This window comes from Aquarana catesbeiana, unplaced genomic scaffold, assembly GCF_042186555.1.
Source record: "Aquarana catesbeiana isolate 2022-GZ unplaced genomic scaffold, ASM4218655v1 unanchor236, whole genome shotgun sequence".
Classification (NCBI taxonomy): domain Eukaryota; kingdom Metazoa; phylum Chordata; class Amphibia; order Anura; family Ranidae; genus Aquarana; species Aquarana catesbeiana.
In genome coordinates, this window is record NW_027362664.1 from 255,497 (window position 1) to 278,859 (window position 23,363).

Genomic DNA, 23,363 nt, shown 5'->3' on the forward strand with positions numbered 1-23,363 from the left:
CTTGTGCTGCAGCTGGCCGGCTATTCACTTCTATTCTCCTTGTGCAGTTAGTGGGCGGTGCTGAAGCAGCACGGCGTTCTTCTGCTCCTCCCCCTCAGGCACAGGCATATTACTTTAGGGAAACACTGCTCTAGATGATGAATGTGGTGGGTGGCGCGCCGGAACGGAGGACACACAGACAGTGACTGACCAGTGACACAGCCATTTGCATACTGCGGCGGCCGCCGCTGCTCTTTAGATTGCTGACACAGGCAGCAAGCAGCCCCAGCGGTACTTAGTGCAGCCAGCCTACCGGGATATTTCCCGGTATCCCGGTAGGCCAGTCCGGCCCTGTCTACAAGTAGTTCTGCAGGCCTTCCATAGATTGGGTTGGAAAGTCAATCGGCAGAAATCTGCTCTGGTTCCCTCCCAGAGCTGTCTTTTTTTGGGCTACCTGATAGACTCAGTTGCCCAAAAAATGTTCTTACTGTAGGAGATCTCCAAGATCCTCCTCTCCGTGCAGAATTTCAGGTGCAGTCTCCAGGCTTCCCTGCGTCAGATAATGCAGCTGTTGGGTTTGATTACTGCAGCAATTCCAGGAGTGCCCTGGGCCCAATTGCATTCCAGGTCCCTACAAGCATTTCTTCTGCGTTGTTGGGATGACAGAAAAACCTCTTTGGAACAGGTCGTGCAGCTTCCAGGATATGATTCTCTCAATCTGTTCTGGTGAGTCTGGCTGGAGCATCTGCAGGTAGGGAAGGCTTGGGCCCAGCATTTCCCTATAAAGATTACCACAGACGCCAGCTTGTGGGGTTGGAGCTCACTCAGAAGACTGGCAGGCTCAGGGAGCCTGGCAGCGAGAGGAGGCAGCTCAATCCTCAAACTTCAGGGAACTGTTAGCAGTAGGAAAGGCTTTGGTCGCAACAAGGATTCGTGCAAGGGACCTGTTGATTTTTTTGGACAATGCCATGACACCTCAACAAGCAGGGGGGTACTCGCTCAGACAGCCTGCTAGTGTTAAGTCAGGAGATTCTTTCCTGGGCAGAGGACAATGTTTCCTCAATCAGGGCGGTCCACATCAGTGGGATGGCAAATATACTGGCAGATTATCTGAGCAGAGTAACTGTCAGTTCCAGCAGTTGGGAGCTGATCCAGGAGACCTTCCGGGAGTTAGTTGTCAGGTGGGGTGGGGAATGCCCAAAATGGATCTATTTGCTTCCACCCACAACAGGAAGCTTCCAGCTTATTTTTCCCTGAAGAGAGAACCGGAGTCCCTAGGGACGGATGTGCTCTCTTTCCAGTGGAATTTTTCCCTGGCCTACGCCTTTCCTCCAATTTCGCTATTTCCTCTGGTGGTCCGGAAGATTGTGCAGGAACAAGCAGAAGTAATTCTGATTGCTGCATGGAGGCCCTGGTTCTCTGCACTGAGAGCACTTTCAATAGAGTCCCCCTGGCCCCTGCCAGAGAAAAGAAACCTTCTCCACCAGGGACCAATGATTCATCCAAACCCTCGGGTTTACCGTCTGGCGGCTTGGAGGCTGAGCGGCACATCCTATAATTAAAAGGATGTTCAGCTAGGGTTATTGAGACTATTCTAGACAGCCATAAATTAGTCACAAGGAAGATTTATGGTAAAGTTTGGAAGACCTTTGTAACCTGGCAAAAAAGTGCTGGAGTAGACTCGTTTTCTATCCCCTGTGTTCTGGATTTTTTACAGAGGGGGGTGGAAAAGGGGCTTGTTGTCAGCACTCTTAAGTTGCTGCCCTGTCTCTGTTCATGGAAAAAATACTGGCGGAGGAGCCATTAAAAGATTCCTCTCAACCAGGGCTAGACGTACACCCAGAGTCGCCAAGCAGGTTCCCCCCTGGGACTTGACATTGGTGTTGAACGCCCTTACCAGAGACCCTTTTGAGCCACTTCATGAGGCCATAACTTCTGGGAGAAGGGTATCGGATTTAGGTTCTTTCTCATGTAAAGATCCTTTCCTAAGGATTTTAGACGACAGGATAGTAATCAGGCCTGACCTTTGTATTTGCCCAAAGTTTCGTCTGAGTTCAACAGATCCCAGGAAGTAGTTCTTCCTAGCTTTTGTTCCTCCCCCAGGAATCCAGAGGAGGAAATATTTAGTTTTTTAGATGTAAGATGTCTTCTACATTACTTAGAAGTAGCTAGTGAATTTAGAAAAGATTCCCAATTACTGATTTCTTTTAGTGGCCCCAAAAAGGGTTCCAAGGCATCCAGGGGTTCCATTTCCAGATGGATTAGAGAAGCTATATGTGAGGCCTACAGATCTTCAGGGCAATCCCATCCTTCCAGAGTAAGGGCTCACTCTACTAGGTAGCTAGCTGCATCTTTGGCAGAAAGAGCGGGTGCATCACGGGAAGATATTTCCAAAGCTGCTGTCTGGTCCTCCTCTCATGCATTCGTCAAGCATTATAGAGTCCAGATGCTCTCCAGCCAGGACCTCTCCTTTGGAAGGAAAGTACTTCAGGCTGTTGTCCCTCCCTAAGGTATAGAATCTTGCTTATCCTCTCAAGTAGCTGTCCTGGAAGATGAAGGGGGAAAACCACTGTAATAGGGCGTACACACGGTCGGACTTTGTTCGGACATTCCGACAACAAAATCCATGGATTTTTTCCGACAACGGATTTTGTTGTCGGAAAATTTTATCTCCTGCTCTCCAACTTTGTGCGTCGGAAAATCCGATGGAAAATGTCCGATGGAGCCCACACACTGAAAATCCGACCGTGTGTACGGGGCATTAGACTTACCGGTAATGGTATTTCCATGAATCTTCCAGGACAGCGTCTATATTCCCACCCTATTCTTTTTCACTGGTCCCCTTAATTTAACCTAGTGGTGGTGTGTTAATGAGTATCTATTATTCCTGTTCCAAGTTCACTTTTGGTGGAGGTTTACTTGATCTTCATACAACTGAGGGTCGGGGAGAGGGAGGGGCCTTTTAAATTGTGTGATTTGTGTTTCCTGTAGAAGCCGGAATGTTTCCCGTAGAAGTAGCTGTCCTGGAATATTCATGGAAATACCGTTACCGGTAAGTCTAAGAGGGGTTTTCATCTCCAAATAAGGAAAGGTTTCTTCACAGTAAGAGCTGTGAAAATGTGGAATAGACTCCCTCCAGAGGTGGTTCTGGCCAGCTGAGTAGATTGCTTTAAGAAAGGCCTGGATTCATTCCTAAATGTACATAATATAACTGGATACTAACATTTATAGGTAAAGTTGATCCAGGGGATCAGGGATCAGGAAGGATTTTTTTCCCCTGCTGTAGCAAATTGGATCATGCTTTTCTGGGGTTATTCACCTTCCTCTGGATCAACGGTGGGTATGGGATTGTATGATATTTTTTATTTTATTTTTTTATGGTTGAACTAGATGGACTTGTGTCTTTTTTCAACCTGACTAAATGTAACTAACTATGTACACATTCTGGCCAGAATGCAACACAGTGATTTCCTATGATCATCAGCTCAATCTAGTGACCATAATGAGATATTTTTTCTGTCATATCATATGACAATACTTCATCATGGCAACTAGATGGAGCCAAGAAAATCGGTGTATGAAATAAAATACATCCAATATTTATCACAGTGAAGTGAATGCTGCTCACATTCATTCAACAAATTTTTTAAAAAATAGATCTCTACGTATTTGTGAAATCTTACACCACAAAATGTACTCAGCCAATGAAAGGTAATGACTCCATTTTTATTCTTCTACTGCTATCAATGTCCAACACGGTACAACACTTCATCCATGTCTTTGGTGATCTCTGATCTCCTTATGAACTGTTTCTTACATGATGAAGATCAGCCATGGAGTATATCTGAGGTGTATATCAGGGTGTGCTTCTTCCCCACATGAGAGCTGTGATGTCCAGCAACATTCATATAGAAGACATTTCCCACACTCAAGGCATTAATACACCTCAAGGGTTGTGTGGGATCCCTGATGTACAGGAAGACAGGACTTCAGTGAGGAACAATTCCCTCACTCAGGACAGGGATATGGCTTCTCCCTCGTGTGAGATCTCTGATGTCTGGAAAGACTGCACTTCACTGAAAAACATTTACCACACTCAGGACAGGAATAAGGTTTCTCCCCTGTGTGAGATCTCTGATGTTGGTAAAGATTAGACATCCGTGAAAAATATTTCCCACACTCTGGACAGAAATACGGCTTTTCCCCTGTGTGAGATCTCTGATGTTTGTAAAGACTGGACTTCAATGAAAAACATTTCCCGCACTCAGGACAAGAATACGGCTTTTCCCCTGTGTGAGATCTCTGATGTCTGGAAAGATTGGACTTCTGTGAAAAACATTTCCTGCACTCAGGACAGGAATAAGGTTTCTCCCCCGTGTGAGATCTCTGATGTTTGTAAAGATCGGACTTCAATGAAAAACATTTCCCACACTCAGGACAGGAATACGGCTTTTCCCCTGTGTAAGATCTCTGATGTCTGGAAAGACTGAACTTGTCTGAAAAACATTTCCTGCACTCAGGACAGGAATAAGGTTTCTCCCCCGTGTGAGATCTCTGATGTTTGTAAAGACTGGACTTCAATGAAAAACATTTCCCGCACTCAGGACAGGAATGCGGTTTCTCCCCCGTGTGAGATCTTATATGCCTATTAGGAGTGTATTTAGAATGGAAACACTTGCCGCAGTCAGTAAAGGAAAAGCTCTTCTCTGTTGGAAGGACGGCACCGTCCCTCACAGTCTGAGGTTCCTCAGGATAAGAGGAATACGATGATCCATCTACACTGTGTGGTGCCGGATGGACATTTGAGGTAGTCGGGTTTTCTCCTGGACTATACTGTGTGATGTCCTCATCTTCTACTTTACAGTCTGGAGACAAAGTGAGACAATCCTCTGAGGTTTTCCTCATCTCCCGTCCATCTACTAAAATAGGAATAAAAAGATTATTACTAGACATGAGCTGATTGGTTCCCCTAAACCAGGACTCCGCCCACATCAGGCAGCTTTGTCTCTGAGGATCTTACAATTCCACCCTCAAGGTAACTAGTAAATGGGTCCTCTGATCTCTAACCAGTTAATTTCTTTATTCATGGACCTTAGTCAGAGAGTGAGGAAACAACGAGAACTGTCTTTTATAGGAGTGACAGTGCTGAGGGGATTATAGGATGAGTGTCCCCACCCCCTCTATCACTCATTGCCATCTTCCCAACACAAGAAGTCCTGCACTTCCTTATTTAGTCCATGATTTAGTCATGAATAACAGCGGGGCTGAGCCCCACCAGAGGTCAGAGAGTGAGGATGGGGGAGAACAACCAAGATGAAGACTGGACTGATCCTGAAGACCACCATCATTGGGTTATTGACTCCTCCCTCATTATCACTTTCTGTTTAAGGTTCCAAAGTTTGGGGATCTTATCACATTATTATAAATGTATGTGCTCCAATCAGATCATCAGATATAAAATGTCCAGCTGGTAGAAAATGGGTGTCAAAGAAGTCCTATGTAATGTACAACTTATTATATAGGATACAACAGTTAGGATTTTATAGTATCAGAATTATGTAATGTACAACATAGAGTATATAGTGTAAGGGTCAGAACTCATAATATTGGTATTCAGTAATCACTGGAAGTTTAAATATTTACATGAGACAAATTTCAGAGGTCCCACACCGCTGCCTCCCATCTCCTGAGACTGAATACATTGTTCTATGTGTTTATCAGATGATGGGGGATCTAGGTGGACCCTCCGTACTGCTCTCTCCTTTACAATAAGGTCTCCTCTTACCCGGTGATGTGAGGGGCGGCTGATTGTCCATCATGACGTCCTTGTAGAGATCCTTGTGTCCTTCTAAATACTCCCACTCCTCCATGGAGAAATAGACAGTGACATCCTGACACCTTATAGGAACCTGACACACACAATGATACAGTCACCATCCAGACACATCCCTTGTCTGTTACTGGATAATGTCCCAGAATTCCCAGCACCGCTAACCTCTCCTGTCAGCAGCTCCATCATCTTCTTGGTGACTTCTAGAATCTTCTCCATGTTGTGTCTCTTAGGTTTTAGGGAGTCACATGGAGGCACTGTGATGGTCATATGATCACCTGACTTCACAAGAGGAAATTTCTGTATTGAAGAACCAATAGGAATATCATGTTAAAATCCCAGAATCCTCCTCACCTCTCCGGTCAGGTCTGTGTTTTATTAATAGAGATAAGAGTGATGTCATGTGACCTCCCAGAATCCTCCTCACCTCTCCGGTCAGGTCTGTGTTTTATTAATAGAGATAAGAGTGATGTCATGTGACCTCCCAGAATCCTCCTCACCTGTCCGGTCAGGTCTGTGTTTTATTAATAGAGATAAGAGTGATGTCATGTGACCTCCCAGAATCCTCCTCACCTCTCCGGTCAGCTGGTAGATGAGCTCCAGGGTGAGGTTTAGTATCCTCTCAGTCATGTGACTCCGGTCCTCCTCCATCCTCATTGGTGCCATCATTTGATCTATACAGGTCTCCTTGTAGACGGATAACTTTGGGAAATGAAAGTAAGAATTATTTGGATGGTGTTGGTCACATAATAATAGGATGTGGATGTGAGGGGGGTAATAGGGGGGTTGCTGTACATTTAAGGACTACTGCCCCCATGGGAACACATTTATTATTTATTATTATACAGGATTTATATAGCGCCAACAATTTCTGCAGCACTTTAAAACATGAGGGCAGACAGTACACTTACAATACAATTCAATACAGGAGGGATCAGAGGGCCTTGCTTGTTAGAGCTTACAATCTAGGCGGGAGGGTCAAGTGATACAAAAAGTAATAACTGTGGGGGGTGGGCTGATGGAGAAAATAAAGCTAGAGAGCATGAGGTCTTGGGAGGAACAAAGAGAACAATCTGGTTGGTATTTTGAGACTAGGTTAGTGATATATGTGGCAGCTGAGTTGTGGATGGCTTTGCAAGTTGTTAGTATTTTGAATTTACCCTGTTGGGTGAGTGGCAGCTAATGGAGGGATTGGCAGAGAGGGGAAGAAGACACTGAGCAGTATGTAAGGTGGATGAGTCTGGCAGCAGCATTCATGATGGACTGAAGGGGGAGGAGCCTATGTAAGGGTAAGCCAATGAGAAGAGCGTTGAACGTGACCAGGGAGTGAATTAGAAGCTTTGTGGTGTCATTGGTTAGAAGGGGACATTTCTTGGAAATGTTTCGGAGGTTGAGGCGGCAAGTTGTGGACAGTGAATACATATGGGACATAGGACCTTGGCATGCGGGGACGGGTTTATAGTTGTGCCGTTGATTTTGACAGAGAGATCAGGGGAAGAGGCACATGGGGAGGAAATATTATGAGATCAGTTTTGGATAGGTTGAGTTTGAGGAAGTGGTGTGGTATCCAGGCTGATATGTCTGTTAGTAAATTTGATGATACGTGAGGAGACAGATGTTGTGAGCTGAGGGGTAGAGAGATAGATTTGTGTGTCATCAGCGTAGAAATGGTATTGAAAGCCACGGGAGGCAATCAACTGACCCAGGGAGAAGGGTGTAGACTGAGAATAGGAGAGGTCCAAGAACAGAACCTTGGGAAAACCCAACAGAGAAAGGAAGAGAAGAGGGAGTAGAGTTATAAGTGACACTGAAGGTGCGGTGGGATAGGTAGGATGAGAACCAGCGAAAAGTACAGTCATGGAGACCAAAAGAGTGGAGTTTTTTGAGGAGGAGGGGTGTTCCACTGTATCAAAGGCAGCAGAGAGGTCCAGGAATAGGAGTACAGAATAGTTTTTATTGGTTTTAGCTTTCTCCATAAGGAGAGCAGTTTATATGGGATGTTGGGGGTGAAATCTAGAGACTGAAGGGGATCAAGAAGTTTGTTCTCAGTCAGATGGTCACTCAATCAATTGTAGACCAAACGTTCAAGGAGTATGGAGGAAAAATGGAGTAAGGAGATGTGGCATAGGTTGTTAAGATTGGTGGGGTCCAGTGAGGGGTTTTTAAGGTGACTAGCGCATGTTTTAGAGAGTTGGGGAAGATCCCAGAAGAGATTGAAGATGTGAGTTAGAGAGTGTAGAATGGAGCCAGAGGGTGACCGTGGCATTTGTGAGGGAGCAGGGTCCAGAGAGCAGGTGGTTAGGTGGGCGTTAGAATAAAGATTAGCAACCTCATCAATAGTTACAGGGTTGAATGAGGGAAGTCATGATTGTACCTGTGGACATGGTGTGTTAAGTAGGGGATGTATATGGGCATTGGAGATCTTCTCATGAATTCTATCTTATTTTTGAAGTGATTGGTGATCTCCTGGGCAGTGAGTGAGTTAGTGGGTGGAGGTAGTGGATGATGAAGAAGAGAGTTAAAGGTAGAGAAGAGTTGATGGGGAATGGATGAGAAGGTGTTAATGAAAGTGATAAAATAGGTCTGCTTGGCAGTGAGGAGGCAAGACTAGTATTTTTGGAGGGCAGATTTTCTATTGTTAGAAGTCTCTCAGGTGCTCAAGAGTGCTTCTATGTTTTTTGAGACTGGTGTTATCCATTTGCCAGGATTGTAGGGGTTGGGGCCTGATTCTGTGTGGTGGTGGTGGTGGTGGTTGGGGGGGGGGGGCAAGCTTGTCTAGGGAGGATGACAATGAGTTGTTGTAGACAGAAATGGTTAGGTTGGGACAGGACAGAGATGCGATTGTGTAATAGAGGTGGTCATTATTAGAGAAGAGAAGGGTTGAGGTGGCGAAGGTTTCTAGGGGTAACTGTTAGGCGGTTGGAGGGAAAGGAGGTGGAAGACAGTGAGAGAGCGAACCTAATAAGGTGGTGATCAGAGAGTGGGAGAGGTTGCACAGAATTCATAGATAGGCGTATACAAGGTCAAGGGTGTTACCATTGGCGTGAGTAGGAGCATGTATCCATTGCTTCAGGTCAAGAGAGGAGGTTAGACAGAGAGGTGGGGGGGGGGGGGAGTTTGTTACAGACAGAGCGGGCATTCCAGAGGGAGCAGGAGAAGAGGAGGCTGGATTTGGGAAGAAGAGGAGTGGAAACTAAATTCTATGGATTGTGGCTGCTGCCAGAGGGTGTAGGGTGATGGGAGCGTTGGGCACAGTTAAATGATGGAGGCCCAGGGTTTGGGGATATGTCACCAGAGGTTAGAAAAAGCAGAGGGGTAAGGGAGGTGATATGGGAGTGCAATTTATATGTAGGGACATACCCCAGCATCATGGAGGATTTATAAGCATGTGGGTGTAGAAGTAGCAGGAGTTGGTAAGTGCAGTAATATGGAGAGGGCATAAAGGAAGGTGATATATGTAAGCTGTGGGGTGAAGGAAAGAAGGTTAGAGGAAAGAGGACATAACTGCCAGAAGTGGTAGGGAGCGCATGTTACAGAGTGGAAGGAGAGATGAAGAGAGACGGGGTCATCTGCAGTCTGTTTGGTACTTTTCAGTGCAGTTTGCTATGTATGTTCACCTTGTGCAATCACTAAAGTGTACAGCTTGAAGTGCATATCACTTGTATAAAGAATCACTAAAGGAAAGGATCACTAATGGAAAGAACCCCAGCAACATGCTGACCCCATAAGGGTGCTCTGGTTTTATACTGTTAAGGGTGAGGGTGGTTGTTTGTTAATTAATCATTAGTTAATATAAGAATTGCTAGCTAACAAAGCAAACCTTTCACATCTAAAGTCAGACTAGCAAGAGGGCAGAGTTGTAAAGATAAGAAGAGCACATAAATTAGGTAAGACACTACAGAGCAAAAAAAACATCATAAAAATGCAGACAGGGCAACAGATGGTGAAGGCAACGCCGTTCAAAAATGCACACAGACACAGTGAAAGCGAAGTCAGTTTTCAGTTATGGGTGGATGTGACTCAGCTGGGACATACATGTGGAGGGACAGAGAAGAAATCTTCAGATGAGGCAAAGCTTAAAGCGCATATTACTTGTATAATGAGTCACTTAGAGAAAGAAGCACTATAGGAAAGAATCCCAGCAACATTTCCCCAACAAAGATTGGATAGCAGGAGGATGCTGCTGGTGGAGTAGAAAGCTGTGGGGGAGGAGTCTGTTCTCTTCCATCCAATGGCAGCCCAGTGTAGGTAGGAGGAGGACAGAAGAGGGAGATGTTTGCTCTCTTGGTTGCCAAGTATTCTGTAGTATTCAGGACATTGTACAGAGTGGCAGTGGGTTCCTGGGGCCCTGAAATCCAGCACTGACCACTGCATCAGAGACCAACAGACACTTTTCCTTCAGAGCCTTGCAGACTGACTACCCCCTTAGAGGCCCCCACAGCCCTTTAGTCCCACTAACTTCTCAGAGTTATTCAGCCCTATTACTTCCTAGGAGGCCCCCAAAGCAATTCAGCTGCACTTGTCCCAAAGCCCTTCAGATGAAGTACACCCTCAGAGACTCCCAGAGTCCTTAAAGCATTTGTTAACCTAAGAAAAAGAAAAATAAAGATCCTGTTCCTTTAAAGCATGTTATATAGCACAGTGCTTGTGTGGTGTCATTTGGCCCCCTGTATCACCTGAAATATCTGGCTGATCCTGCCTGGTTATACCCCCCCTGTAAACTGACCATGGTATATCATGGCTACTGAGCCCTGACACCGTGGTCACTGTATGTGCCTCCATCATCCGCTGTGTCCTCTGCCCTCCTCTGTGCTCTCCTCCATTCTCTCCTCCCTGACTGTCAGCTCCGTGCCCGCCCCCTCCGCTCCCTGCCTGTCAGCTACGTGCCCACCCCCTCCGCTCAAGTTGCTCTAATTATAATTATTTTCTTACAGTATCCTCTCTGTTTATGTACGTAATGTCCCCTGTGTATGTGCCTTATAAAAATAATGTAGTATATACCTGATTACAGAGCGCTGATCGGGACTCATGTGAACCGCCGCCTCTCTCCTGACTGACACCAGCGGGGGGATCCTCAGCCTCGCCCGCCGCATCTGTCGGGCCGAGAGAGAAGAGAGGCGGCGGGTCACATAAGTGCCAATCAGCGCTCTGTAAACAGGTATATACTGCATTATTTTTATAAGGCACGTACACAGGGGGACATTACATATATAAACAGAGAGGATACTGTAAAGTTACATTGGTGGGTTAACAACCACTTTAAGTCCCAATACCTCCTCAGAGACCCCTCAGCTCCTCTACTTCCCTTTAGAGACCCCTCAGCTCCTCTACTTCCCTCAGAGACCCCTCAGCTCCTCTACTTCCCTCAGAGACCCCTCAGCTCCTCTACTTCCCTCAGAGACCCCTCAGCTACTCTACTTCCCTCAACTCCTCTACTTCCCTCAGAGACCCCCTCAGCTCCTCTACTTCCCTCAGAGACCCATCAGCTACTCTACTTCCCTCAGAGACCCCTCAGCTACTCTACTTCCCTCAGAGACCCCTCAGCTACTCTACTTCCCTCAGAGACCCCTCAGCTACTCTACTTCCCTCAGAGACCCCTCAGCTACTCTACTTCCCTCAAAGACCCCTCAGCTACTCTACTTCCCTCAGAGACCCCTCAGCTACTCTACTTCCCTCAGAGACCCCTCAGCTCCTCTACTTCCCTCAGAGACCCCTCAGCTCCTCTACTTCCCTCAGATCCTCGACTTCCCTCAGAGACCCCCCAGCTCCTCTACTTTCCTCAGAGACCCCTCAGGTTGGTCATTGTCTTGTATATTTATTGTCAGTGCTGTTTGTTTAGCCCAGGGGTAGGCAACCGCCGGCACTGGTGCCGCAAGTGGCACGCAAAGCCTCTTTTGCCGGCACTCGACTCCCTCGCCATCAGCAGAGCAGCACAGGGAAGTGTCAGTGAGACACAAATACATTCCAATTTCAGAATTCCCCACACCACATCTGCACTGAGGGGGAGGCACTGTGCCCCCACACATTGTAAAAGATGGGAAACATTGTTTGGTTCTCTAACTTTGCTGTAGTCCGCTTTTGTGATGGGGAAGAGATTGGGTGCAGTTCTGCTGGGAGGGGGGGTCCCTGTTTCCAGGAGGAGGAGGACTGTCTTGGCCAATGCTAAAGCCAATCACAGTCCTGCTAGCCCCGTCCACCATCTGGAAGAAGATGACTTGCTTGGTTGCCACTACCAATCTCAGAAAGAAGGGATTTCACTGTGATTGAGAAAACCCCAATCAGGTGACAGTTTGTGGAATTACTGTTGAGCTTCTGTGAACTTTTTAAAATTATTCCTGAACCTTTTCATCACTTACTACTGAACCCCGGCACTGTGTCCCTTTAAGCCACAGCCAGTATTCAGCGCAACGAAAATCACACCCAACCACTTTTTCTCAGTTGCAGGGGTTCTGCACATAGGCCCACTGCTTTCAGAAAATGCCCCTGACCTGAGCTCATCATTGCGCATCCATTTCAGATGCTTGTATGTGACATCACATACATCTCATACATCACATACATCCCATACATCACATACAAGCACGTGAGCTGGATTGTGAGAGTTGGATCAGCAGGATGAGTGTGCCAGGACAGGTAGATGTGTCTCATCTCTGCTTCCTTTTACCCCTCTGCATATCACGCAAATCATAGATGAGCAGGGGGTTACAGTGGTGGGACAGATGAGCAGGGGGTTACAGTGGTGGGGCAGATGAACAGGGGGTTCAGAGGTGGAACAGAAGAGCAGGGGGGTACAACAGTGCGGCATATGTGCAGGAGTTGTTCAGAGGTGGAACAGAAGAGCAGGAGGGTACAGCAGTGGGGCAGATGTGCAGGAGGGGTTCAGAGGTGGAACAGAAGAGCAGGAGGGTACAGCGGTGGGGCAGTTGTGCAGGAGGGGTTCAGAGGTGGAACAGAAGAGCAGGAGGGTACAGCGGTGGGGCAGTTGTGCAGGAGGGGTTCAGAGGTGGAACAGAAGAGCAGGAGGGTACAGCGGTGGGGCAATTGTGCAGGAGGGGATCAGAGGTGGAACAGAAGAGCAGGAGGGTACAGCGGTGGGGCAGTTGTGCAGGAGGGGATCAGAGGTGGAACAGAAGAGCAGGAGGGTACAGCGGTGGGGCAATTGTGCAGGAGGGGATCAGAGGTGGAACAGAAGAGCAGGAGGGTACAGCGGTGGGGCAGTTGTGCAGGAGGGGATCAGAGGTGGAACAGAAGAGCAGGAGGGTACAGCGGTGGGGCAGATGTGCAGGAGGGGATCAGAGGTGGAACAGAAGAGCAGGAGGGTACAGCGGTGGGGCAGATGTGCAGGAGGGGTTCAGAGGTGGAACAGAAGAGCAGGAGGGTACAGCGGTGGGGCAGATGTGCAGGAGGGGATCAGAGGTGGAACAGAAGAGCAGGAGGGTACAGCGGTGGGGCAGATGTGCAGGAGGGGATCAGAGGTGGAACAGAAGAGCAGGAGGGTACAACGGTGGGGCAGATGTGCAGGAGGGGTTCAGAGGTGGAACAGAAGAGCAGGAGGGTACAGCGGTGGGGCAGATGTGCAGGAGGGGTTCAGAGGTGGAACAGAAGAGCAGGAGGGTACAGCGGTGGGGAAGATGTGCAGGAGGGGTTCAGAGGTGAAACAGAAGAGCAGGAGGGTACAGCGGTGGGGCAGTTGTGCAGGAGGGGATCAGAGGTGGAACAGAAGAGCAGGAGGGTACAGCGGTGGGGCAGTTGTGCAGGAGGGGATCAGAGGTGGAACAGAAGAGCAGGAGGGTACAGCGGTGGGGCAGTTGTGCAGGAGGGGATCAGAGGTGGAACAGAAGCGGAACAGAGGTGGAACAGAAGAACAGAAGCGGCAGTTGTGGGAACAATCATCAATTCCCGACTCGACTACGCAAACTCGCTCTACCTAGGACTACCCCAATATCAGCTTGCGCGCTTACAACTCATCCAAAACACGACGGCAAGACTGTTAACAGGAAAAAAACCCTGGGAATCCATCTCCCCATCCCTAAAGAGCCTACACTGGCTAACCGTGAAGAATCGGATCACATTCAAGACCCTCTGCCTCACCCACAAATGCATACAAGGAAACGCCCCACTCTATCTCCGCGAGAAAATAAAACACTACACACCGAATCGCAGTCTTCGATCAGCTAACCAAAACCTCCTTACCATTCCCAAATACCGCTACAAAGCAAAGGGAGAACGAAGATTCGCAGTCCAAGGACCTCGACTATGGAATGCTCTTCCAACCAACATCCGCATGGAAGTAAGCCACCAGGCCTTCAGAAAAAACTAAAGACCTTCCTTTTCTGAGAAGCTGACAACAGAGAATGCATCCAGCGCTTTGAGGCGATTCAGATTGCATTTGCTGCGCTTTACAAATCATTCATTCATTCAGAAGAGCAGGAGGGTAATGTGCAGGGGGGTTCAGAGGTGCGACAGATGAACAGTGGGTTCAGAGGTGGAACAGAAGAGCAGGGGGGTACAACAGTGGGGCAGATGTGCAGGAGTTGTTAAGAGGTGTTACAGAAGAGCAGGAGGGTACAGCGGTGGGGCAGATGTGCAGGAGGGGATCAGAGGTGGAATAGAAGAGCAGGAGGGTACAGCGGTGGGGCAGTTGTGCAGGAGGGGATCAGAGGTGGAACAGAAGAGCAGGAGGGTACAGCGGTGGGGCAGATGTGCAGGAGGGGATCAGAGGTGGAAAAGAAGAGCAGGAGGGTACAGCGGTGGGGCAGATGTGCAGGAGGGGATCAGAGGTGGAACAGAAGAGCAGGAGGGTACAGCGGTGGGGCAGTTGTGCAGGAGGGGATCAGAGGTGGAACAGAAGAGCAGGAGGGTACAGCGGTGGGGCAGTTGTGCAGGAGGGGATCAGAGGTGGAACAGAAGAGCAGGAGGGTACAGCGGTGGGGCAGATGTGCAGGAGGGGATCAGAGGTGGAACAGAAGAGCAGGAGGGTACAGCGGTGGGGCAGTTGTGCAGGAGGGGATCAGAGGTGGAACAGAAGAGCAGGAGGGTACAGCGGTGGGGCAGTTGTGCAGGAGGGGATCAGAGGTGGAACAGAAGAGCAGGAGGGTACAGCGGTGGGGCAGTTGTGCAGGAGGGGTTCAGAGGTGGAACAGAAGAGCAGGAGGGTACAGCAGTGGGGCAGTTGTGCAGGAGGGGTTCAGAGGTGGAACAGAAGAGCAGGAGGGTACAGCGGTGGGGCAGTTGTGCAGGAGGGGTTCAGAGGTGGAACAGAAGAGCAGGAGGGTACAGCGGTGGGGCAGTTGTGCAGGAGGGGTTCAGAGGTGGAATAGAAGAGCAGGAGGGTACAGCTGTAGGGAATATATGCAGAGCTGTTCAGGGGTGGAAGAGATGAGAAGGGGGTTCAGTGTTGGGGAAGAAAAGCAGGGGGGGTAGAGCAGTTGGGCAGATGTAAAAGGAGGTGTATTGGAGGGACAGATGAGCAGGGGGAACAGAGGTGAGGCAGAAGAGCAGATGAGTTCAGTGTTAGGACAGATGAGAAGGTGATTCAGTAGTGAGACAAAAGAGCATGGGGTTATGTTGGTGGAGCAGGTGTGCAGGGAGGTACATTGATGGGGCAGATGAGCAGGGGGGTTACATTGGAGGGACAGAAGAACAAGGGGGTACATCGGTGGGGCAGATGTTCAGGATGTACAGTGGTAGGAGTGATGAGAAGGGGGTTCAGCGGTGGCACAGAAAAGCAGGGGGGTACAGTGATGGGGCAGATGAGAAGGGGGTTCAGCGGTGGGAAGGATGAGCAGGGCGTTTCAGTGTTGGGGCAGAGGAGAAAGGAGGTACATTGGTGGGGCTGATAAGCAGGGTGGTACAGGGGGTTAGAATGGTGGGGCAGATGAGAAGGGGGGGGGGGGGTACAGTGATGGGAGGTGTGGAGTTGCAGGAATTGGAGCTGATCTGAGGTGTGAGAGTGCAGGATGTTCATTTCTCACTACTAAAGTAGTTTACAGCATTTTATAAAAAATCCTTTTTCGTGATTGAGATTGTGAAGTTGACATTTTTTTGTTATAAAATCGTCAGGCTCAATTTCTTTGAAAACATTTTTCGGCACACTGTGCTCAAAAGTTTGCCTACCCCTGGTATAGAGGAACATATTACTAGAATTTATCTCCAAAATGAAGAGAATGTTCCGGCCCCGTAAATGGGGAAATGTTCTGACCCTGAAGGGGTTAATCTAGGTTTCCACACTATATATGTGTGTATCATCATCTGCTGGAGATAAAAGACATCACAGTGACTATGGAGGAAGAGGACGGACATGACGGGGGGTTACTGGGTGTAAATAGAAAATAAGATCTTATTACCTCCTCTACTGCTTCTTCGTGCCACATGGAACTTCTTGTCTTTATTCCAGATCATTTGAGGGGGGTGTGGCTGAGGAGTGGAGCTCCACCTTTGACAGGAAGCATGTGACCTCCACACCACTTTTTTTTTTTTAGAACTTTATTGTAACAAACAATGAATGGCTGTAGCTCCACTCTCCACAGGAAACATGTGGCCTCCAATCCACCTTTTTATTGTTTTTTTTTTTTGTTTAATGAACTTTAATGTAACAAGCATTCAATAGATATTAGAAACAACACATGAAAGTGGAGGTGACATGTGTCCTGTCCTATCTGCATTTCCCAATGGTATCTGTCTGCAGACTGGAGCTCCGCCCTCCACAGGAATCATGTGGCCTCCACAGATTTTTTTTTTTTTTTTTTAAATCAACTTTAACCCTTTCACTGCCAGAGCCGTTTTTGCATTTTCTGCACGAATGTTTAAAAATATATATTTTAGGCCTGAAGATTACATAAAACTCCCCAAAATATTATATCTTTTCTGAAAGCAGACACCCTAGAGAATAAAATAGCGGTAGTTCCAATTATGTTAAACACCCAAGCACATAAAATCCCACCCCACCCCCCGCCCCCAAAATGTTTGAGGCCTCCCCACCCCGACTAGGGTTGCCACCTCATCCCTTTAAAACCGAACACATATTAATTACACCGGTTCTGTGGCTGATTAAGGTGGTAATTAAACTCACTTGGTGGCCTTACCTGCATTAAATTATCCCAAGAACCTGTATAATTCATATGTATTTGGGTTTAAAGGGATGAGGTGGCAACCCCAACCCCGACATATACGCACGTATGAAGGTAAACACAAGCATCGGGGCTCTTACGCTTGAAAATATTGATTGTGGTACATAGCTCTTAAAGGGTCATTTTTTTTTTTTTATTGCATTTTAGTGTAAATATCAGATGTGAGGTCCTTTTGACCCCCAGATCTCATATTTAAGAGGTCCTGTCATGCTTTTTTTCTATTACAAGGGATATTTACATTCCTTGTATTAGGAATAAAAGTGACAATTTTTTTTGTAAAGAACATTGTAAAAAAAATATAATAAATAAAAGTTAAAATAAATAAGAAAAAAAAAATTGTTTTAAACGCGCCCCGCCCTGCCGAGCTCGCATGCAAAAGCGAACGCATACGTGAGTAGCGCCCGCGTATGGAAACGGCCTTGGTCTCATCACCACCCATTTCAAGTACCTGAATGACTTCTACAGACAGAACACATGACTGTGCTGTGGGAATCACCTGTATTTCCTTTTGTAGCTACGCCGTGTATGAAGGAGTTGCAGAAGAGAGCCTTGAATTGTTTCATCGGACGTCATTTGTTAAGGCATGTGGATTATACTTGGGTCCAGATTAGAGCATCAGAAGTACAAGCTTTTAGTGAACACGTAAACTCAGTGGACAAATACATCAATTGTTCAAGGGAGGAGGCACCGAATAGCAAATGTCCCCTTTTGGACTGTGTCTTACAAGGCAAGGAAAGGGGTGACTTGGGCGAGGAGGCCTACAGAAAACCTATCCACACACACCGCTATCTGTTTTCTGACTCACACCACCCACTGGAACCCAAGCTGGGGGTAAAAACTGTAACTGTAAACTTTCTAGGCTGTGATTTTAGTGTCTCTCAAAATGCGAGTTTTATGACTAACATCTTTGGAGACCCTGCGTGAGTGTGTGATGTAGACTGTGCCATGCTGTACCCTATACTAATACTCCACTTGTGTGTGGTAACGATGGAAGCAGTCCTTGATGCAGAGACCAGGTTGGCCAGGACAGCAGGGACAGAAAAGGCAGGCGTCTCTTCTTATTCCATGTCCATCTCTTTTGGGGTGCTCTTTGGGTCGGGGTACCAGCGACGACATCTGGAAAATCCCTCTTATGCAGCCGGCTCACTGCATCGGGATTGGGAGTTTGGGCCACAGCACCTTCTGGATACAAAAGAGCCATGGTAAACTCTTCCTGAAATTTTAGGAAGGATCTGCTTCTTCCTTACGCTTTGTATAGTACATACTCTTTGAACTCAGCCATTTGGAATAAAGATACTTTCTTGTGCCAGCGTATGGCCTTACGGGAAATTAAGTAGGACCCTATCATCTGGTTGTTGAAGTCCACCCCTCCCATGTTAAGGTTGTAGTTGTGTCTCAGCCTCCCATAAGCTCTCGCAACTGTTTATCCTGCACAGAGCTTATCTGACGCCTGAGATATTATATGAATGGGCCGGGAGAGATTCCCCCTGTGCCCAAAGTGTAAGGTGCACCAGGGCGACTTTATACAAATGATCTGGTGATGCCCAAAACTCAAATGTTATTGGGCTAATGTATTACAACTTATTTCTGATTTAGCCCAGGTGCCTATACCTTCAACCTTAGTGTACCTAGTAGGTGCGATGCAATTAGTGTACCTATTAGGCGCGATGCAATTAGTGTACCTATTAGGCGCGATGCAATTAGTGTACCTATTAGGCGCGAATTATTCACGGTCTGCACGCTCAAGAAACGCGTCGCATCCCAGTGACTTCACCCCCCCCCTTCGCCTGGATACCAGCTTGCGCTTCAAGCCTCGTGTTGATGCATACTCTCCCGCAGCCGGCAGAGATCCATCTAGCGGTGTACGAGAAGACTACACAGCGCACATTCACAGGAGAGTAAGGGACTGACCCCACTGAAGACACCCCCATTGTTGGGACTATACAATGCCTGTTTTTAACTGCTAAAATGTGAGTTGCCATTTCACTATTCTTTACCTTATATTAAAACCTGTACACAAATCTGCACCCAGAGGCGCCTCTTCTCCCTTTCTTGTTTTTTCAATGTATTGGGAACATGGTTTCTGTTCCCCCTGGATGGCTGCCGTGAGCGTGGATGATCTCCCCCCCCCCCCCTTTTTCCCTCCCCCTTCTACTTTTATTACTATTCCGTTTGACTTATGGACTTCCTCTAATACAATCATATAGATTGTGGACTTGAGATCTCATTACGTGCATATATTACTATGCTCACCCAGCAAATCGATTAAATATTTAGGGGTATAAAATGTTTTAGCTTTTTGTGCCTTCTACTTGTATAACACACTATCTTGCCATTGCTCCCCATGTAGTCTGGGCATCTGCGGGGGGCTCCACATGACTATCATTTTCCTCGTAACTTCTAAAATGACATGTATAGCCTGTCACCCTATCACAGAGCTTATACATTTTGACCCCAGATCTAGCACACTTGCTGGGGAGATACTGTTTGCAAGGTGGCCAGAAAACGTAATCAGGGACTCATCTATGCAGATGTTTTGTTGGGGTGTATACATAAGTGAAAATTTATGAAGGAGGTAGTTTATGAGGGGCGGAATGTTGAAAAGCTGATCATATTCAGGGTCCCCCCGAGGACAACAGAGTGTGTGATCACTAAAATGTATAAAACGCTTGTCTCATATCTATGCCTGGCCATTAATACCGAGAACGCGGACATATGAGGAATCGGGTCTCTGGACCAATATGACTGCGACTCATTCCTTTTAGTAATGCCCATGTTGAGAGTTAGGCACAAAAAAGTTTTACATTTAAAAATGTTGATAGGTCTCCAATGCGAATAGTCTGACAAGAGTTGAATTTGGGTTGGTGGCGATTTACTGTTTTATGTATAAATTGCTTTGGCTCACAATCGATCGATACAGATCTTCAGTGAAAAACAGATAAAAAAAAAAAATCAAGAGGAGTTGGCTGTTTCCACCTGAATTCTAGGTTGGGCAGTGAATCTGGAAAGTACGGGTGCTGCAGAATCTGTGGGCTTCCAATCAGGACTTTAATCTGGAAGAACACGATGGGCTCTATGGGTCTGTGGTCGAATTCTTGGTGGCTGCAGGATGCTACTAGTGTTAGCCACCTCACTAGCTTGGACTGCATTTTTGGGACCCACCAGGTCACCATGAAATACTGCAGTGTTGGTATATAAAAGACTAGGATGTACTAGGCCGCTGGTACCTGCCAGTTCACCAGAAGGTAGAGCGGCACTAGTACTGGCTCTCTGCTGCCTACAGGAATAATGTGATTTTAGAACCTCAGCAAGGGAATGGGGTTGAGTACGCGTGACCTTAGCAGGGACCTCTCCTCCATCCTCTGAGCTCCCTGTCAGGGTGCCGCTCTCAGCTGTCATACTCAGAATCCTGTAGGCCTCTTCACTAGTGTACCTTTGTTGGGACATGTTGGGACATTTTAGGCACTAAATTTACAGCTAACTAGTGTGACTCACGGGAAAAAGAGCTCCTGGCTGTCAGGGACTGCTTAAACCGCTACAAATAAAACTTACCTGCTAGTACTAGAAGAGATCAGGCCTGATTCTACTAACACTGCGGTTATGTGTGCAATGTATCCTTGTGCCCGTGATCTACTGACACTGCACTTGTCGTCGGGGGGGGGGGGGGGGGCAGAAGGGCTGATCCTGCATTATTAGGGACACTATACTAAGGTGGTCCACTAATATAGTTCTGTTCATGATCAAGATATGGATCCATACAGACTCTCTACTAGTATTGGTGATGATCAGCGGCCTATAGTGTGAGTGCGATAGTGTGAGGGCAATCTAATGCTAGCTTACCCTGGCATTATCGGATGTAACAAGTGACCCTAATACAGTGATCAAAAACATACAGTACACTGACACTGTACTAATGGCACTGGTTGGGTGACAGAGGTGATTAAAGGGTTAATGAGGGCAATCAATGGGGTTAAATGTGCCAATCTAAGGTGTGTGGGTGTAAAGTGTGCTGCTTATACTCACAGTGTGGTGTTCTCTTCTCTTCCTGAACCGAAAAAGACTCAGGAAGAGAAGAAATCACAAGATAGCCCCCAGTGTTTACAAAATAAAACACAGGAGTGATTTGTCATTGGCTGCAGGTGATCAGGGTACTGGGCAAAATCATTGGCCGGGACCTGCTGACAAACTTGTCCTACAGCCAATGACAGCAGGGATTTGCTGGGTGTGCGCGTGCATGCGTGTGGACCCGGAAGAAAGCCATGGCATAAAAGTACATTACCAGACCTGTATGTGCCGCCAGTCCATTGTATTTTTACTGTGGTGGGTCGGCAACTGGTTAATATTGTTGCTTTGATTAACTTATATCCTCCAGTGTCTACTGTACTCACAAGTGTATGATTATGAAACCATGTCTGACAGGAAACTAAGGAGTCTACTTAGAGAAAAATCATTAGACAAATATGACAATCATTCATCCAACCATTTTATTACTCTCTCATTACTGGAGAGTTTAATAAAAGACCACATAGACGAGTTCTTGCTGGAAAAATAATATTTTAAGCAACAGACAGCATGGATTCATGAAAGACAGAAGTTTTCAGACAAACCTGATTTCTTTTTATGAGGAGGAAATTAAAATCTTGGACAGAGGGGTGGCTGTGGACGTGGTATACTTGGATTTTGCAAAAGTGTTTGACACAGTTCCCCACACGCGGCTCATGTGTAATGCCGCGTACACACGGTCGGACTTTACGGCAGACTTTGCCCGGCGGACTTTTCGACGGACTTTATGATGGACTTTCTGAATGAACGGACTTGCCTACACACAATCCACCAAAGTCCATCGAATTTGTGCGTGATGACGTACGACCGGACTAAAAGAAGGAAGTTCATAGCCAGTAGCCAATAGCTGCCCTAACGTGGCTTTTTGTCCGTCGAATTAGCATACAGACGAGTGGACTTTTCAACCGGACTTGATTTCGACGGATTGATTTAAAACGTGTTTCAAATCTAAGTCCATCCAACTTTTGAGAAAACAAAGTCTGCTGGAGCCCACACACGATCGAATTGTCTGACGAAATCCAGTCCGCCGGGCAAAGTCTGCCGTAAAGTCCTCTCGTGTGTACGCGGCATAAGGTAAAGTCTACAGGCTTGGAAATATCAGTTTGTAAATGGATAGAAAACTGGCTAAAAGACAGAATTCAGAAAGTAGTGGTTAATGATTCTTACTCTGAAGGGTCTGGGGTTATCAGTGGTGTACCCCAAGGTTCAGTGCTGGGACCCTTACTTTTTAGTATCTTTATAAATGATATTGGGTCTGGGATTAAAAGTAACATTTCTGTCTTTGCAGATGACACTAAGCTATGCAGTGGAATAACGTCCTTTACAGGATGTCTCCAATTTACAAGCTGACCTCAATGCTCTGTCTAATTGGGCAACGGTAGATGAGGTTCAATGTTGATAAATGTAAAGTTCTGCACTTGGGGGCTAAGAATATGCATCATACATACTAGGGGGGTACAACTGGGGGAATCAATGGTGGAGAAGGATCTGGGGGTTTTGGTAGATCATAAGCTCAATAATAGCATGCTATGCTAAGCTGCATTTTCCAAAGCAAGCAAAGTCCTTTCTTGTATTAGGAGAGGTATGGACTCCAGAGAGAGATATAATTTTGCCCCTGTACAAATCATTACTAAGACCTCATCTGGAATATGCAGTTCAGTTTTGGGCACCAGTTCTAAAAAAAGGATATCGGGGAACTGGAGAAAGTGCAGAGAAGGGCAACCAAACTGATAAGAGGCATGGAGGAGCTCAGCTATGAGGAAAGATTAGAGGAACTGAATTTATTCACTCTTGAGAAGAGGAGAATAAGGGGGGATATGATCACCATGTATAAATATATAAGGGGTCCATATAGTGAACTTGGTGTTGAGTTATTCACTTTACGGTCAACACTGAGGACTAGGGATGAGCTTCGAGTTCGAGTCGAACTCATGTTCGACTCGAACATTGGCTGTTCGCAAGTTCGCTGAACAGCGAACAATTTGGGGTGTTCGCGGCAAATTCAAATGCCGCGGAACACCCTTTAAAAGTCTATGGAAGAAATTGCTAATTTTAAAGGCTTATATGCAAGTTATTGTCATAAAAAGTGTTTGGGGACCCGGGTCCTGCCCCAGGGGACATGGATCAATGCAAAAAAAAGTTTTAAAAACGGCCGTTTTTTCAGGAGCAGTGATTTTAATAATGCTTAAAGTCAAACAATAAAAGTGTAATATCCCTTTAAATTTCGTAGCTGGGGGGTGTCTATAGTATGCCTGTAAAGGGGCGCATGTTTCTTGTGTTTAGAACAGTCTGACAGCAAAATTACATTTCGAATGAAAAAACCCATGTAAAACTACTCGCGGCTATTGCATTGCCGGTCCGAC

At 46.8% G+C, this 23,363-nt stretch overlaps 1 protein-coding gene across 1 annotated transcript in view; it reads right to left on the reverse strand.

The window, feature by feature from the left end:
• The window catches only part of LOC141121995 (uncharacterized), a 119,590-nt gene extending 102,841 nt beyond the window's left edge, over positions 1-16,749 (reverse strand). The window contains exons 1-6 of the mRNA XM_073611780.1: positions 16,156-16,749; positions 6,383-6,511; positions 5,975-6,109; positions 5,765-5,888; positions 4,052-4,898; positions 1,216-1,221 (exon numbers count right to left, since the gene is read on the reverse strand). Coding sequence (XP_073467881.1) covers positions 1,216-1,221; positions 4,052-4,898; positions 5,765-5,888; positions 5,975-6,109; positions 6,383-6,511; positions 16,156-16,182 — 1,268 coding nt within the window. The 5' untranslated portion in view covers positions 16,183-16,749. The remainder of the gene's footprint in view (positions 1-1,215; positions 1,222-4,051; positions 4,899-5,764; positions 5,889-5,974; positions 6,110-6,382; positions 6,512-16,155) is intronic.
• Positions 16,750-23,363: the final 6,614 nt, after the last annotated feature.